Source organism: Lethenteron reissneri, chromosome 12, assembly GCF_015708825.2.
Source record: "Lethenteron reissneri isolate LAM-NWPU_2019-01 chromosome 12, ASM1570882v1, whole genome shotgun sequence".
Taxonomy (NCBI): Eukaryota; Metazoa; Chordata; class Hyperoartia; order Petromyzontiformes; family Petromyzontidae; genus Lethenteron; species Lethenteron reissneri.
Genome location: NC_083790.1, coordinates 12,893,736 through 12,911,928, shown reverse-complemented (window position 1 = coordinate 12,911,928; position 18,193 = coordinate 12,893,736). Strand labels below are relative to the sequence as shown.

General features: G+C 48.5%; 1 protein-coding gene across 7 annotated transcripts in view; it reads left to right on the top strand.

Annotated features, from left to right (window-relative positions):
• LOC133341919 (ras GTPase-activating protein nGAP-like) overlaps positions 1-18,193 on the top strand; it is a 625,061-nt gene that overhangs the window by 324,730 nt on the left and 282,138 nt on the right. Inside the window, exons 2-3 of one of the 7 annotated variants that reach the window (XM_061550754.1) lie at positions 2,195-2,318; positions 4,031-4,125. The exons of 5 other annotated variants lie outside the window; for them this stretch is intronic. In XM_061550754.1, the coding sequence (XP_061406738.1) occupies positions 2,317-2,318; positions 4,031-4,125 (97 nt within the window). In that variant the 5' untranslated portion in view covers positions 2,195-2,316. The remainder of the gene's footprint in view (positions 1-2,194; positions 2,319-4,030; positions 4,126-18,193) is intronic. One more of the 7 variants, XM_061550756.1, reaches the window with a different exon arrangement.

Below are 18,193 nucleotides of genomic sequence, written 5' to 3'. Positions count from 1 at the left end.
TAAACTATTTAAAATATATATCTGTTTTACCAGGTAAGGCCCTACTGAGCGACCTGGCCATCAGAAATGATAGCTCAACCAAGTGGCTTATCGCGTGGAAATTAATAGCAGAAAAATACTATAAACGCGTGATGTTGTCTCTAATTGTGGAGGGGAAAAACCGGAGGACTCGGAGAAAAATCTACACAACCATGTGGAGAGATACACGTGAAGATCGGGATCGAACTTATGCTCATCAAGCCAAACTAAGGTATCCTTCCAAAGATAAACCCTTGCACGTAGCGTTCTCACTGAAGCTTGTGGTAGGGTCCCTGATTTTATTGGCGACTTTCGGACTTTTTCACACGGATTTTATTAGAAGAAAATACTCGCAGTTTTACAGGACCACTGCTGATTGGCTGCTGTTGATAATTTGCTGGCAGGCACGTGGCAAATGAGGAAGATGTCAACCTATCTGGTCAGGGATTGAACACAAGAGCTGGATTCTAGCTCTCTCCCCCGCTATGTCCTTTGTAACGTAATGATGCACAGGCAAATAACAAGCACACGATGCAAGAACACATTGTGATGTTACTCTGCTCAACAATTAAAGTGGGAGGCGGGTGGCCAGCATCCTCGCGGTACTTAGAGCATCGACCGGCATCCGAGCCTTTAATGAACGCTGGGATGTGTAGAACACCACAATCAACATCGCGGCAGGGCATTCTACACGCGTTGCCGAGCATTTGATTAGCCTGCATGAGTCTACTCCTGGATGTGGGCAGAGATGAGACCCTAAGTGCACGTGCACTTTTTAACTTCCGTACAGAGCACCCATTGACCCTCGCCGACATTAGGAGCCGCTTGGCGGACAAACATTTTGGCAAACACAATCCTTTTTTTGAGATAGTGGCAGTCTTTATTTTACAATTTTTTCCACCCTAATGTCACACTCGAAGCGGTGCGCTGTCTGTGAGGGCATTGTGAGTGACACCCGGACGTCGACGTCAGGAGCGTGGTTGCCATACCGGCAGTGGTTAGAATAATGCCAAGGCATCGTTATGCTCAACAAAGACATTGAGGAGATTGCGCAGCACCGTGCTGCGGCCTCAATCTCCTACTCTCAGCGTCATGCTCACGGCCACCGCGACCGAAGACACTGCCATCGTCACTGCCGTAACTGAGACTTTGTTAATTCCACTTAATAATTGAGCTCGGATGGAAGTGGGCACGCTATCACCACTATCATTTTCACACATTGTAACGCTTGAATGTTTTAAAGACTGTGCTAGGTCATTGTCGAATGAGGACATCATATATCAAACGGCTTACAGTTATTGCAAACCGTCGCATTGTACACCGTCAGATTCAAGCGTCTCTTAACCATTTGGAGTCATTCCAGACGAGTGCTGGTGGGCAAAATTACAATCTTGAAAGTGCACACTCAACAAGGAGTGCGATGCACTGAGAAACCTAAACAGCAACAATGCCCTCTACCGTGGCATTTCCAGAGTCGGGGTCTGTAATTTATCTCAGAAAAAATAATTCTACAAAGGAGTAATATCGGCCAGCAAAATGAAATAGCTCTATTACTGAAGTCTGTGTCACACGCACGCACAGAGAGGCCGTGACATTTGGAGAGAGGGGAAAAAAACGGTAATTAGCAGCTTTTCTGCAATTTGCTCAAGATGCGCTCCGCTGCGGACGCGATGGGTCTGGTTATGGAGTTGTCCGCGTCACTTTGTGGTCACCGGGTCCCTGCACTGTGGTGGGACGCTGCCGTGTGTTGGATAAAGTGGTGTAACACTGTTTACCGTTAACAGTAATAAATACAGCACAGAGTGGTAATGAGTGTCGTAGAAACGTGTTTTTATCCCAGGATACATGAAATACACATTGTGGTGATGCAAGTGCGTTACCTGGTATTTTTGCACACTGGTCATATTGTGCTGCAAACTTGTGTTCGAGAAACGCCTCAGAATTGCGGCAGATGAGAAAATACATAACGGTTTTTCAGGAGAAAGCAAACTTTCTGTGCTGCCAGTTTAACACGGAGCAGGCTTTCGCGACCAATATCATCCAGAAGAGGATTTTTGGGTTAGATCATGTAAATATATAAATATATAAGTGTTAAAACCCACCACCACCAGACACTGCCAACTTGTAAGGATTGTGCTGTGCGTTCCACTATTTTATGTGAATTTATTTTATCAAGGCGGCGCGAGCACTGGCGAAAACCACGGTTGACGAGAGCTGCTCTTGCCCTGCAGCACAAGCGAAGATACTTCGCCAACCTGAATTACGCGGGAGACGTCGATGTTCCTCCCTCGATGTTGAATGTAAATATTCCATCCCCCCCCCCCCCCCCGGAGGGCAAAGTGGGGAATTGGTCATTGACAAGCAGAGTCTCTCAGGGGTCAAATGTCAAATCCGGCTTTGCCGTCCCAACGGCTCTGGATGAGGTGTCTTCTCCCCTTTTGGGAGAATGAGTTCGTGCCCAAACCCTGATGTAGGTTTCATGTTTCATGTTCAGTGTATGGAGGCTGTGTTTCGCCATAGAGTGGAGCGCCAGTGCAGCGATTAGCACGCCGCATTACGAACCCCGGCAACCCGAGTTCGATTCCCGCTCACGGCCAACTTTGGTGACGGATATCTGAACCATTCCTGAGCATCGCTGATGTTGACATCGCTGAGGGATGGTGCTGGCCACTCCCTCAAATTGTGCCGTACCGGCCTTCATAGGTGCTGCTCGCTCACAGCACTTGCCCCAACGGTCTGTTAAGGCTACACGGGGGAGTGTGTGTGTCTTGGTGACTCGCACAGTTGCCGCCCATTCGTCCATTCCGTAATAAATATATTTCTGAGCAAAGAGCTGAATCTTTGGGGAAGACGTTTTGATTAAAGTTAAGAAACGTTATCGATCGCAGATGTCAGAAACCAGGGCTTGAAGGCCTCGGTTGTTTCCATGTGCTCCCCGGGCATGCCTGAGATTAAGGGGCTCGGCTCTCGGCACCATCCCTGAGGAGAGGGAGCTCCGGTGGGCTGCTGCAGAGGATATTGCAGGGATGCCAAATTGGCTTTCGGACGAAAAATTAAATGAATATTTGATGCGACTGTAATTAGTCTAGGAAGTCAACCGTGTGACCCGTGTAGCCAGGTTTGATACTTAACCCGCTCGCTGTCTCCCCCCATGGCTGGCCACAGTCGACTATTGTGATTGTAAGAACGTGGTGCGACCCATGGGCTGAGAGCTCGCACGGGGTGTATGGATGTTTGTTGAACTTATTTTGCACCATACGTAGCCAACCGTGCTAATCGTGGGTGCGGGGTAACTTAATGAGTAGAGCTGACTAAGGGCCTGTGTTTGGATTGTAGATGGATCGCAATACACTACGCCGCCCAAACCTTTATAATGAGCTTTTAAAAAATATACGCGAGGTGAGCAGTGCCATAATTTATGGTTGTATTGGCTAGTAAATGTTAAAGAGGCATTTTTGCACGTGGCATTTAGACGTTAATTTAAAACGTCGAAAGTAATCTATACAATTTATATTGAAACATCAGCAAACGCAGCCAGATCTTATTATGATGGCTGTTTTTTTTGACAAATAGCCACAGATAAACGCTTTAACGAGCATCTTTTCATTTCGCTTGCAGACCGAAAGCAAATCACGCCTCGCACCGATTAATCTGTGTGTGGCGCTTACGAGATGGAGTGGTTGAGGCCTCGGCCTCCTGCGGTCCCATCTGTCCGCTGCTCACCGGGGGCCTTCGCGTGAGCCCTGTAGGGAAACCCGGCTCATCCCTCGCAGTGACCCAAATGCTTTTGCAGTCGCAGTGGGTCCCATTGGGGCGAGCGTGGCCATGCGTATGACTCTGCTGTGTTTGATCCGGGCACAATGCACCACGTGATATGGATTTGTATGCCATCTCAATATGCTGTGTGTATATATATATAAAAAATCCATGGGGAATATTCATTTTGTAGAGAGAGGGAATCGGTCATAGGCAAAGGGAAAAAAAATAAAGTCTTAAGCCGAAGCTTCAACAGGGACAGGGGGAGCCAGCAGCACGGATGGCTGAGGAAAGGGCGTTGCAGACCATGGGAGCAGCATAGGAGAATGAGCGACCTCCCACTGAGCAAAGGTCAGCTTTTTTTTTACGATCGTACATTTTACTTTGCGGGCCACTTAAAATGTTCAGTTTGTGGTATTGGCGGTGCTATCCGTGGATAGTGGAATGCGGAATGCATGTGTGGCGTTACAGGCGGGGGGGGGCCTCGTCTGGGCTCATTGCAGCTGGCTTGCTCGCTGGCAGGAAGTGGTTGCCCCGCCAGTGCATCTGTTGTCCCAGGAAGCTCGCACGCCACGTAGCACTCGCACGTCCCATTAGCGCTCTTGTGTGTGACACGCACACAAACAACAATGCCTAATTTAGCCCTTTTGTGCACGTTTTGGCAAGTGCTGTTAGAAGTCGCATGTTCACGCCGGATGAGCCCCTAATGGTGGCTTCAGCCAATAGTCGTGGCCACGCCTGGTTGCCTTTTCTTTTCTGCCAATCTTGGATGTTTACACACCGTGGTGATAGTGGACTTATTTTGGGCTGAGATGATCTAGGTCAGGGCAAGGTTATGTTCACATACAAAGTGTCGTGTGGAAAACTAGGAATGTAGCCCATACCGGTGCCAGAAACTATACCACCTCTCTCCACTCACAGACGCACACAAGCTCAGAAAGATTCCCCATGTAGGCTGTTGGGTCAAGTGCTGTTCGCGAGCACCTATGAAGGCTGGCACAGCGGTGCAGGAGGTGGTGATGTGGCCAGCACCATACCTGGCCAAATTGTCTCTCCAGTGCTGATGTTTACACACCGTACCGGGTACTCATTCTGGGCTGAGTTGACACGGTGGGGAGGTTCAGGACTGGTTCAGTTTATTTGCCACTGAGGTTGCCCGTGCATAGAGATCGAACTCAGGTTTGCTAGATTCGTAGCGAGGTGCACTAACCACTACACTACTGCTCCCCCTCCCACAGATGCACACGTGCACATAAAATACGCTTGGCAGATGATGTAAGTTTCCCACTAGATCAAATCAATTACATTTTTTCTGCCGAGCTCACTGAATGCGCCTCAGTGCGTGCACACAGCCCAGCAGAGTGAGTGTGGGGTCAGGCAGCCTGGCAGTATAGTGACGATTACAAATGCAGTTGTGAACGATTTGAGATGTGGGCCCATGAAGTGGGCACACATTGCCACGCAAACATCTTTTACGGGATTTGTTGCGAAGTCAATACTCTGTGTCGCAGCCTTACAACAGATGGCGAGCACGCTTTGGTGTAATGGCCATCGTAAAACTCTTCGGCAGCGGAGATAAATATTTCGGATGTTGAATTTGCGAAGACTATCGCGTGCCGACACTCGGCCATCCTGGTTGTAAACTTCCGCGGACGCACCTCGAAGGAGATGCTTGTGGTGTTTTCTCTGCGTCCGTGCCCGCCGCCCGATGTTGTCGCGTTAGTTGACCTTCACAATTAGCCATTAGCCTGGCGTTCTCGTGTCTACAGGATGCTCCTCATGAAGGGTGAACAAACATCCTTATACTCTTTGGTTCTTTCGGTAAAGTCACGTAGGTATAAAATAAAATAAATCACGACGATTCAGGCGCAACACAAGCGTCTGTGTTGCGCCCAAAACGTCGTGATTTATTTTGCTTTATTTCTACCTACGTGACTTTACCGAAAGAAACAAAGAGTGGATTCCTGCAGTCACGAAAGCTTCAAATCAAGGTTAAACATCCTCATATCGGTGAAATTTCAGCTTGGTGGAAATAAGAGTCGTCTCAGGTTCCCGTTGTGTGCGTGGCGTTGCCCCCGTGGCACAAAGACTTTGTCCAGATACAAGTGGTTGCTCGTGACATTGATTATCTTCCCATAAACAACAACGACTTGTGTCTGTATACAGTCGACTCTCGACCATCCGCGCTAATGATGGGGAGGACGGCTGCGGATAATTCAAAATCACGGATAATCCAAAGATATCCAATTTCCTCGGAGCTCGATGCCACAAACACTAACTTAGACACACTGTACATCATGAAGACCTCGCCCACTCTGGATTGCAGAGCCACGCCAATCAACATCAATCAAACTCCACCAACTGTTGTAAAGATCTACTGTACTGTAGAGGTGATCATGTGGATTTTGGTATAACTGGAGCACATTTGTTTAAGCACGTGACTTGAAATAAACATTTAGATTATGAATTTGGGTTGAAGGAAACATCCATGAGTTAATAATTTGTCAAAATTTCAGGTTTGCATTTTATCCGCAAATCGGATAAACCGCACGTGGATAATCAAGAGTCTAATGTATGTTGAACTTCTTTCGCACCGTACGTAGCCAGCCGTGCTGAATCGCAGGCTTGTGTAGAGGCTGAAGCCTATTCATGTTTTCGTCACCTTGATACCGGGCGAAAAGGGTCCCATAGGTTAAACTGTTCGATCCGAGCCATTGACGCTTTGATTTTTGCATCGTCTTTGTGCTGTTCGGCGTTTGTCGTTTCTGAGTCTACTAACACTGTTGAGACAAGGCCGTGCAGGAGGCTGTCTCTGGTCTTGGCCAACCCCTTTCAAGGACAATGCACACCATTATCAAAGCACTGTTTGCATGTTTTACCGCACGCATGTGTGGTTACTGCAGAATTGATGCCTTGCGACAGGTGTGTCTCTTTGGTGTTCGAACATCCTGAACCGGACAAAAGCGCGCATGAGGCTCCCGACACCGTGGCGTGGTGGGTAACGTGACTGCCGTGGTGGGTAATGTGACTGCCGGGCTTGGGCTCGGTTCGGAAGTTTTTTGTGTGGGTTGCAGAGAACCATCTCTGGATGTCTCTGGATGTTAAAGGCGCTCCAGGGCAATCGTGGGCAGCTTCTCGCGGTCCCCTCCAGAAGGAGCGTCATCGTTCTCTCGCTTCTGCTCGTGATTCGGGAGCTTCGGGGGCTTCGGGGGCGGCAGTGGAAGTCGCGTTCTCGCCGGGTTGGGGGGCATCGCGCTTTGCCTTCCCCGCTATTCCCGCTGACTGGACCCTGACGCCTGCTGCATATTTGGAATTTGCGGTGTCTCTCTCCCCCGTGGTGGCGTGGATTTTTTTTTCCGGGTCCTTTGGTTTTTCCCTCCACATTTAGAACCATGCATTGAGTTAATTTAGATTATTTATTTTGCTGCCATAAATGTTGAAATGATAAGACACTTTGTTGAGCTATCATTTGTAATGGCCAGGTCGCTTCTGAAAAATAAGTTAATACCTCGGTGGGATTTACCGGGTCGGATGGGGATGGTTTAGTTTTGTATTTGTATGTGTTTGGGTAATTTATACTCTTAGTCGCGTAGGTAAAAAATAAAATTAATAAATCAAATAAAATAAAAATTTAATTACCAAAAGTAATAATAGAAATAAGTAAAGTAAAATAATTATTTAAATAAAACGTAATAATTATTTTATTACTACTTTTGGTAATTTTTTATTTTCTTTTTTACCTACGTGACTTTACCGAAAAAACCTAAGAGTATGAATCCTTGCAGTCACGAAAGCTTCAAATCTAGAATTTGGGTAATTTGTTTACCTTTCTTGTACTTTGCATGACGAATGTTTTTGCATTGTTTGTTGTTGTAACGTTCTTACCCCGTGCCCCTACTGGACATCTGTGAAAATAGAGCTTTATAGCTTATCGGATTCCTCCACTATACATAAATATTCTGATTCTGATCCGCAGAGAACAGTGCGGAGGGTAGAGGAGGAGAGGGACGAGGAGTCGCTGGATGCTGGTCACCCCCCCCCCCCCCCCAACATAACTGGCCCTGGTTGTGCAAGGGGCTACCGAACCTGGTCGCCCTCGCAGTAGACAGACACCTTGACTTCTTGCTGATGAGGACGAGGAGGAGGAATTCTCCTGGTTGGCATTGGTAGGCAGCGGCGGAGGAGATGAGGTTTTAATGGTAGAGTCGGGGGGGGGGGGCTGTTTTTAGAGTGTCAGGATCTTCAAGCCGGAGGCCCGTCGAAAGTTGGTGCCGTCATCACGGTTGCTTCGTCTCCCGAGTATTTGATATTTATACGTTATGCAGCAGTGCCTGCTGCCAGAGTGTGTCATTGTGTTTGCAATCTCACCCAGCGCCTGATAAATATTACTGCGTGATACGCATATGTGGTGATAATGGGTTCCTTTGAATATTTACACAACATATTGGCCATTTTACAATTAGCTTCCAATTTAAAATGTTTTTGTTTTTGGAGTGCGGTTAAAATAGAACATGTGCTTCACTGCAATGTTTCATCAACAACCATTGTCTAAATGCATCTTTGTTTCGTCATTTAATGGAATATGTTTGATTTTCCCCTTTTAGCTTCTAATTACTTCCATTCATTGAGTTGCAATGTCAAGAGCAGCATTTGTTGTTTATGAGATGTAGGCATTCACGGCTTCTAATACCCATTCATACGGCATGCTGCCATGGCAAGCGTGGAAGAGCAGGCCATATACCCGAACTCCCTCTAGCAGAGGCCCTTCCCCAGAAGTGCAAGGAAGTGCAGGGCCACGCATAAGGGGCGCCACAGTGGTGCGATGTTAACTCCCTCGCCGGGTATGCAGGAGGTCGGGGATTCGATCCGGACCCTGAAGCATGTACATTTGGAGTTTGCGTGTTCTTCCCGTGGTCGCGTGGATATTTATCCGAGTCCTCCGGTTTTTCCCTCCACATTTAGAATCAACATGCGTTTAGAAACATCACTTGGTGATATGCTTTTCCTTTTTATCAGCCATTATTAATATAGTTTTTAAAGTAGAAATCCACAAAAATACTTGAGAATAACACATCAGAAACCAGACCGACTGTTGAAACGTGTTCCAAGTCACATCAGACGCTGTGTCTGAAAATCGATCTACAGTGGCGTTATGTAAACGTCGCTCATGTGAAATCGTAAAAAGGTCCATCGTAAACCGGGGAGCATCTGTATTGCTGAAAAAAAATACACTCCCAGAAGGTGGCTGTGTCGCTGATGGGATGTGTACAAATAAAATGCGTGTTTTTTTTTCATGTCCACACACACACACGCATATATTGGAAGGGGGAGGCGTATTGTCCGCTTATTCATTATGTCAAGACAAGGGAGGCCGGGGTTTGTACTGCTCATAAGGTGCAACACAAGAATTGTAAAAATCAACAAAGAATTAGCTGAGAATGTATGCAAAAGAAACGACTTCCATGGTGCAAAATCGCTCTAAATCCCCTTTTACTATTTCATAAAAATTTCACAGAGCGCATAAGTTGCAATGGTTCAGTGCTCTGGTATCACACGTACATAACGTATATCACGCCGTTCCCCTTGAGCCACCTGGCCTTGTACGACAAAACACAACCTTGGGGTATTTGCTTTTGGTCGTCTGCATTGTGAAGGGCATTTGCTGCAGCTTCGCGTTGACTCGAAACAGAGCCGTGGCAGTGTCAGGTCTCGTGCAGATGCGTTACGTGGATGCCTGTGTTCAGTCTCACAGCTGTCGCGAGTGTTTTTTTTCTGGCCGGCATTCGCAGTCGTGTGACGGTTGCTTGCATCGGCGTTGTCTGAAAAGTAGGGTTGTAGTTGTTTTAGCTGCCAAAATAAAATGACTGCCGACGGTCCCGATTCTCTTGAGCACAATTCGTTTTGACGCGATACTTATTCTGCTAATCATCACGAACAAGTGTGCTCACTGCATTAACTGGGATTCCAGCAAGCGTTTGGTAATAATAATTGCATCCCTCAACGCTGCACATCTATCAGCCAGTCCATTACATAGACGATGCAAAAACAAAACCCCACTGCTTAGTAAATGAAAAAATGAAAAATGTATCCGTAAATAACGAGAGAGAAAAAAAATGCACCTAACAAGAAAATGATCGCCGCAGCGCTTGCGCGGACCGTGATACGAGCGTCGCACTCTGGATGATGAGACCCATGTCTTTTTTAATTCTGCTTCACAGAGAGCGTGTGGTGTGCGGCCCGGGGGCCCTGACCCCGTCTTTGTGAGCGGTTTTTAATTGTACGTGGAGTCGGGGACAGCCCCAAGCGGGGGTGAGGTGAAGCCACGGCAGCTCTCCTAACACAACCGGACGAGATTCTTAACCCAAAATAAACCCACTGAGGCCTTGACACCGGCCGCGGGAAGTAAATCAAAAAGCTTGAACTCCATGCGGTTGAAAAGGCCACGCGACGAAAGGGCAACCTGGTGATTTTGGGCCCGATTGCTGCGACGCGTTTCCTGTTTGGTTCACGGGAGCCAGACCGGTAGTGCCCTTAAAGGTCACAGTGTGGAACACTTACGATTTTGGTAAAGAAATGCATCTGCACCTTTTCTGAGGTCTGCGCCCGTGGGTTTTAGTGGGGTGCAAGTGTCCCGTGGCCTGTTGTGGCTTTGGCGTGTGTTGGACGCCGTTTCGCTGTATTCGGCTGCTGTCCTGGACTCTGTGTCCACCCGCTGAGGTGATTGTGCAGAGCTTCTCGTTGAAACAGAATCCCTGGAGGTGCAAACAGAGCCAGTATTATCAGCTTCATCACTAACAAATGCGGTTAGGGCAGTGATCAACATACCCTAAATGGCTCACTTAATGAAATAGTAAACCTGATGCAGCGGCTTATAAAACACCGTGCGTTATTTGGCAGGGTCATGTGAATTCGTGGTCCCGTGGTGTTGAACATGGTTGTCGTCATGATGATGAACGCACGTAATATCCCTGATCTGTGGTGGATGCAGGATTATTTAGGGTGCGTGTGTGTGTGTCATTCTGCCAATCAGCCTGTGTGCTTACACGGGTAAGTGCATCAGATCACAGATGTGGATTATTACAAATGAACCATACAGCCGTTTATTACAAACCCAGTTATGATTTTGTGGTAGTTGATTGAATGTGACACCTATTTGGTTAATGTAAAATAAATAACTATATTGGATGGATACACGACACACGAATGCACACAAATAGACGCTGTATCGATGGGATAAAGCATTGATATATTTAGGCAGAAGCAACTACTTTATTACTATACATTTTTATTCTTAGGTAATTTTGAGCACTGTACAGTAATCGCCTTTCGTATGGGAGGATGGAAACGCAACAGTGTTGTCATGCGTTAGAGTTGAACGGTACGTTTTTGTTCAACCGATCCAAGGAGGCAGTGGACGCTGTGTGGATCGCAGCGGCGCCGCCAGGACGTTGCGTGGACGGCGGAGCGTTTGTCAACGATCTGCTTGATCGTTAGGACTTTGATCGTCACAGTTTAGCGATTCTGCCATTTGTGGAAGGTGGCCGCGTCATCTCCCACGCTGCGTTCAGCGCGTCGAGCTCCGTGGTGGTGGTCGTGGGAGACAGGAGCCCGGCGCTTCTACAGTCGGATCCTAAATGAGATTCTTGATCATCACCAACATCCATGGCCGCCCATGATTCTGTCCAGCGAGTGCAAATGTGTTTTTATTTCCGGCTGCTAGAGCGGAGAAGCTGCATCCGGGAAAAGGTTTCCTGGATTCCAGCCGGTGGATGCAGAGGGTTTCGTGTTGGTCTCGTTGGGGCAGCGGTAATTGGCTGGAGTACAACTGCACGTTCTCCATGTGTTGTGTAACGATGCCATTTTCACAAAAGGGTGCAGAGCTGATTCACAGTCCTTTGACTTAGGTTTTGCGGAGATCCCTCCCTGAACGTCTCCGTGCCGATTTGCTGTTGAAGGGAGCAACGCACTATCTAACCGTTTTGCGCACACGATTGAACAAAAATATCACCGTGTATTTTCTCCTTGCGAGTCACTGCATCGTTTGCAAACCAGCGATGGTCCTTCTGCTGCCGAATTTGCCAGTGTCCTGAATAAAAGCTTTTTAAGATTTGGCAAGGATTAGTTTTTTCCAATCTCGGTCTCGTGAACGAGAATACATTTTGAGATTGATTAAAAAAAATTACTCATTTATTGCAATTGGTGAAGCAGTTCTAAGAGTAGTTCCAAATAAAGACAAAGATCCCCCGTATAACCTTCACGAACTGTTGGGGCAAGTGCTGTTAGCGAGCACCTATGAAGGCCGGCACGGCGTACGAGGGGGTGGGTGGCCAGCAGCACGCCCAGCTACCTTTGTCTCCCTTGTGACGATGTTTACACAGCGCATGAGGTACTCATTTAAGGCTGAGTCGACCTATGGGAGGCCTGGAACTGAATCGGATAATCGTCGCTGGTGTTGGCCATCAGCATGAATCGATCTCAGGTCACCGGGTTTGCATCGCAGCTTGCTAACCACTGCATTATCGCGCCCCAGGCAGACACACAAACAAACATGCAGGCTACTGGCTGCAGATATATCTCCTTAATAACTACTATTTCACCTTTGAAGAAATCATCATATAGATAAATGTATTGTGAATATTAAGAGACGTTGCACGCATACATCACTTGAATTGATGCGACTAAGTAAATGATGCCATTTATTTTGGCCATTATTCTTTTTCTGTCTTCTCTAAATGTGTGTGGTGGATCGCTAGGAATAACTTGCATTGTCTGTTGTTGAACTCTGAGTCTATGCATCATCTGCAATGAGTAACTTCTCTTCCTTTATAAAATCCACACATTTTGCCAAGGAACATTTTACCCTAATGCCAGCGAGATTGTGTCTGAAGTGACACCGTTCATCATATATTTATAGCACTGGTAACACCGGTAGATGTGCAAGGCCTCGACAAAAAGCAATACCGTTCCCAAATTATCACGGCAACTTTTCGTTCAAAAACTTTGGCGGAAAGCAATCTTGTGCGACGCGTGCGCGCACGAGAGAGAGAGATGTGCTCCGGGATTGCTATTTTTCTTGCCTCTCTCCCACGCAAGGCATTCCTCCTCACCCACAGGCTCCCATTCATCCTGCCGCTCGCCTGCGAGCGCTCTTCGGCTGGCTCGTTCTCACGACGCCTCTGGGCGCGCGCTCCAAAGGAACGGGGGAAGTTAATGCGTTTTAAATTGCCGCGATACGCCGTCGACCGCTTGTGGAAAGCGGAGAGAGGGGGCCTCCGGCGGGCCCGGTGGGAGCGCGCGGGGGCGGGACGCGGTGGAACCGCCGTAGAGGGCTGCCCGCCTGAGGGGGGCCAATCGTCGGCACGCGCGCGGAGGAGGGGACGGAGCTGCACTCTCGGCGGGCGCGGCGCGGCACGCTCGGCCCGCGTTGTGTGTTCTTAGCTGTCGCCGATCGGCCATTCTCAGCAGTGTAAATCACGATAATTTACCTGAAGATTATACGCCGTCGAGCACGTTGAGACGGGAGCTCGCGAGCAGGGCGCGTTCCGTTTAGTTAACTCGGCCTGCTCTCGACTGGCCACCGTACGTACCTCTCGGCTGTTGAATATTGTCTCGTGGTTTATGTATGTATTTGCACACGTGTTGCTGGAGGCCTCTGCAATTCAGTTTGTTTCGACGAACTTGCACAAACTTTTTTTTCTTCTATTGCAAATTTGATTTTCCAATAACCTTCCAGGCATCGTACACGGGACGGGTGGCAAATGAGTTGGCTCGAGTTTGTCTCCTCGTGTAGGAGGGCTGTGATGTGAAAGCTCGTCACCCTATATCCCAGGTTTTACTCTCAACAACAAAGATCCCCCGTGTAGCCTTTACAGACTGTCGAGGCAAGTGCTGTTAGCTATCGCCTATGAAGGCTGGCACGGCACACGAGGGGGTGGGTGGCCATCACCACACCCAGTCATGCCGTACTATGTACTTATTTGAGGCTGAGTCGACCTAGGGGAGGCCCAGGACTGGTTCAGATAATTTTCACCGGTGTTGGTGGCCGTGAGTGGGAATGGAACTCGGGTTGCTGGGTACGCACTCGTGCTCCCCACACACAACAACAACCGCCATTCGCCACTAAGTGGCGGTGACGTCACCACGACGCTTGTGCCAGGTCATGTGCACCTTGAGGCCACGTGAAGTGTCGAACGCCCGCTGGCAGGAGGTCACGGGGCAGACCCAGGTGCCACGGGTCGACTGACCGAGATGACTGAGATGACTGGCTGATGCACCACCTGTGCCCCCTACTGTACCAACTTGCTGTGCTTTAGCCACCCGGCGCTCCGCTCGTTGTTGTGAGCGTCGCTCCTCCGCCCTCCGTTGTTGTTGGAGGGCGACTGCCTCCAACTGCCCAGTAGCGTCCTTCACGAGCCTCCTCCACAGAGGCCGATCTTGACACCGCTGGTACCAGTCATCGGCAAGTCCACTCAGCTCCACGTCCTCCTGTACCACATCACTCCATCTCTCTCTAGCCCGTGCCGCGCCCGTTTAGCCCCCTCGATCCGGCCGAACAAAAGCTGTTTAGGCATGCGGTGGCTGTGCATGCGGGCTACATGACCCAGCCAATGCAGCCTTGCCTGCCGGAGGAGCTCACCGATGGGACTTTGCCCAGATCTTTCAAGGATTTGTGAGCTCCTCACACAATCCAGCCTGGTTAAACCCAGGATGGATCGTAGGCAGGCCAGCCTAAATGTTTCCAACCACACATACACGCCCACACACACCCAATGTTATTTAATCTCCCGTCGGAATATTGTCGCGTAGGAATATGAACCATTCTGAAAAGTGCCGACGACACACAGGCGTTTGGTGCTGTGAGAAGTGCCGGCATATCTCCACCACCGCGTATAAATACACGTAATGTTGCTTTGACGCTTCTCAACCTATAGGATCCATAATAGTTTGTTTTTCTTTTGGGTTAGATCGCGTGAATATAAATGTGTCGTGAAACGCGCCACCACCCGACACAGCCAATTAGTAAGGCTTATCATGTAAACGGAACATGCCAATTCCTTGGTCTTCTCACCTGATTGGTTCACAAGTGACGACATCACATTTAAGACCGATGTTGTAACCAGTGGTGGTCACTTCGACGTGGTCCAGAATTTAAGCTGAGCTAAAAGCCTCGGTCGAATGATTAGCTTCATCGAGAAAACAAATGTAATGCTCTGCATTAATACTGAAAACAAACACAGATCAGGCATTGATGCATATGTGTTGGTCTGGGAATCTCTCCCTCCCATCTGGAATACATATATCCACGGTGACAATTATAACGTAGGTTATCAAAGTTTATTTTTATTTCCTTAGAATGTGATGGTGAAAATAATGATGCACAAAATGAAGCTTTACATTTCAAAACAAATAAAGTGTCGAATCCTAAATGAGGCAGAACAGGAAACCGTGACACATTTCTGAGTGAACTGGGAAAGAACACGCATCTGCCTTGCGCTCCTCTCTGTGCGCGAGGAGACACACCGGCCGCGCTCCACCGATGGAGGCGTTCTCAGTGTTGAGACTGATCTCGCGAATGAAGACAAAGTGGGTTGCAGCTGCTACTGCTCCTGTGCCTTGGCACTGGTGCATAAGCACAGTCGTAAGTAAAACTGTGTGGCTTTAAAATATCTGCGGTCACGTTTGGTCTCCCACTTGCGTTGAAACCTCGTCGTCTGGATGTGTACTCCAGACAGACTCGGGTATTCTGATGTGCACGTGACATGCGGCATGGAAATTTTGGGATAGGCCCAGAACAAACAAACGTTTCCCTGCGTGAAAGCTTCGTAGTGGAGCCATGGAGAGCACACTTCATTTGCCACCTGAATCCTCTGACAGGCCGATGACAAGCGGTTCGCTAACGTGCAACAGAGAGCGTCCAATAATGTCTCGGTGAGTTGTAATGGTATCGCCTGCTGTGTGAGCAGAAACATCAGGGGTTGGAGAATAATACAGCCTCTGCCGTGTGGTATCTTCACCGGATTGAAGAGGCTAAATGATGAGCAACTCGCTGAGAAACGGGAATGGAATCCACATTGCCAACTGCTGCAGGATACCACAGGCTCTGGAGGCTGGGATAAGGGGAGGATACGGGGACAGCCAAGATAAGTATTATTCTGCCTCCGTCTCTCATAAATGGTGGGGAATTATATGTCTGTTTTACTTCAAGTTGCCCATTTCATTACATTTTTTATTATCCTGTTCCCTTCTGTAATTTTCCATCTGGCTTTCTCTCGTAACGCATCCCCGATGTAAAGAGAGACCAATGCCGTCTCTGTGTGTCCGTGGTGTACGTTGCATGGCGATTTCCATCTCTGTAACATTCCGAGTCATTTATTTGCCCATCCTTACACTCCGCGGCTCTGCGATTGCCAAAAATGAGGTCGTGGGGGGGGGGGTCAAATATTGTCAACACAAATCGTCATCGATTATTTCCAACGACCGCTGGAATTAGTGCCAGTGGTGCTTTTCCGTACCGGTGACCGGCAAGCTTTAATGGCGAAGGTTGTGACGTTCGTCTTCGATTCGCTTTGTGTGTGATGTGTGTGTTTATTTGCGCGTCGACAAAAACATAAATTTTGCGTTTGTTAGTGTCCCGTTCGGAGACTTCTTTATTGATGTCCAAGCACTCGCCTTTCATGGCCCCGCACGTCGCCACGTGCTGCGGGCGACTCACTTCCAACGTGGTTTCCTTCTTCGTGGAGTAATTTCTGAGCTACACAGCTCTTTTTCAGAAACTAGTCTAAATTCTTTGTTGATTCTACACGTGGAGGAAAAAGACTGGAGGACCCAGAGAAAAATCCGCGAGAACACACAAACTCCAAATGTACAACAGGTGTCAGGGTCAGGATCAAATCCACGACCTCCTGCATACCAGGCGAGGGAATTAACGTCTCGCCACCGCAGCGCCTGCGGAAGGGCGGTGGTAATGCTCGCAGCTTACGACGGCAAGAAGTTCGCTGGGTTCTATTCCTGACTTGGGCACCCCTTGTGTGTGGAGTCTGTGCATTCTCTCCCCCCCCCCCTTCCCCTGTTCTGCATGGGGTTTCTTCCAGGGTCTCTACTTTACTCCCATAGCTACAACAAATAAACCACAGTGGAACATCCCAGAGCTGAAGAACTCCCTGCACTTCACCCCCTACTGCGAACAACTTGGCGGAACCCTCGCGAGTCTCGAGACTCACGGAGCCTTTCTTGCTGGGTGAACAAACGTCATGAAATGATGAAAGCACTTCTGGAGCTGGGAAGCTCGGCGGTGGTCGACTGGCGGTTCCGTGAGCGAGACATTGCCCGGACGCGCTCTCCTACCGGACGCAGGTAGCTGACGTGCGTGCGCGAGCCTTTACTCATGCCAAAGACACAGATGCCCCGTATAGCCTTAACAGACTGTAGGGGCAAGTGCTATTAGCGAGCACCTGTGAACGCCGGAACGGTACACGAGGGGGTTGGGTGGCCAGCACCACGCCCGACCGCCTTTGTCTCCCCGATGGCGATGTTTACACACCGCACCAGGTCCTTATTTGAGGCTGAGTCGACCTACGGGAGGCCCAGGACCGGTTCAGATAATCGTCACCAGTGTTGGCCGTGAGCGGAAATCGAACTCGGGTTGCCGGGTTCATAGCGCAACGCGCTCACCGATACACTACCGCTCACACACACGCACACACGTGTGTCACTGCAACGCTCTGAGCGCTGAATGCGCATCGGCTGCTTATCCGCATCAAAATAACCGGTCTAACAACAAGTTGTTTTTCTATCCACCAGAGTCTAAGTTATATCATACAGTCTATTCAGTCGTCACGGGCTCATGGTATAGTTGATTAACAAATTCACTGGAATGTTCGAAGCTGGAACATGATGCTTGGGCTTTGTTTTTTAAGAATACTGTATGGACATTTCAGTGAAGCCGTTTTTGAAATGTAAGCCAGCAAACCATAGAACATTAAAATTTATGACTTAGAAATTATTATTGCAATCGGCTTAGCCTAAAATGAGTACCTGGTGCGATGTGTAAACATCGCCACTCGGGAGACAAAGGCGGTCGGGCGTGGTGCTGGCCACCCACCCTCTCGTGTGCCGTGCCATTCTTAATACGTTCTCGCTTGCAGCACGTGACCCTAAAGTATGTAAGACTATATGGGGGATCTTTGTCTTATTAGCATACAAGGTGAAGACTCTTTCATCTTAAAATAAAAAATCTTGTAAATCCATACGCAAATATTTATGGTTTTCTCCGTTGCATTTCATGGCAATGCAACTTGGACAACAATTGCGTGAAAAGTAATAGATGTAATATTTACTTGCTTATTTATCACACTCGTTCACCCAGAAAAGCCTCGCCGAGTCTCTACACGGGTACGGTCCCGCCAAGTTTTTTGTTGCA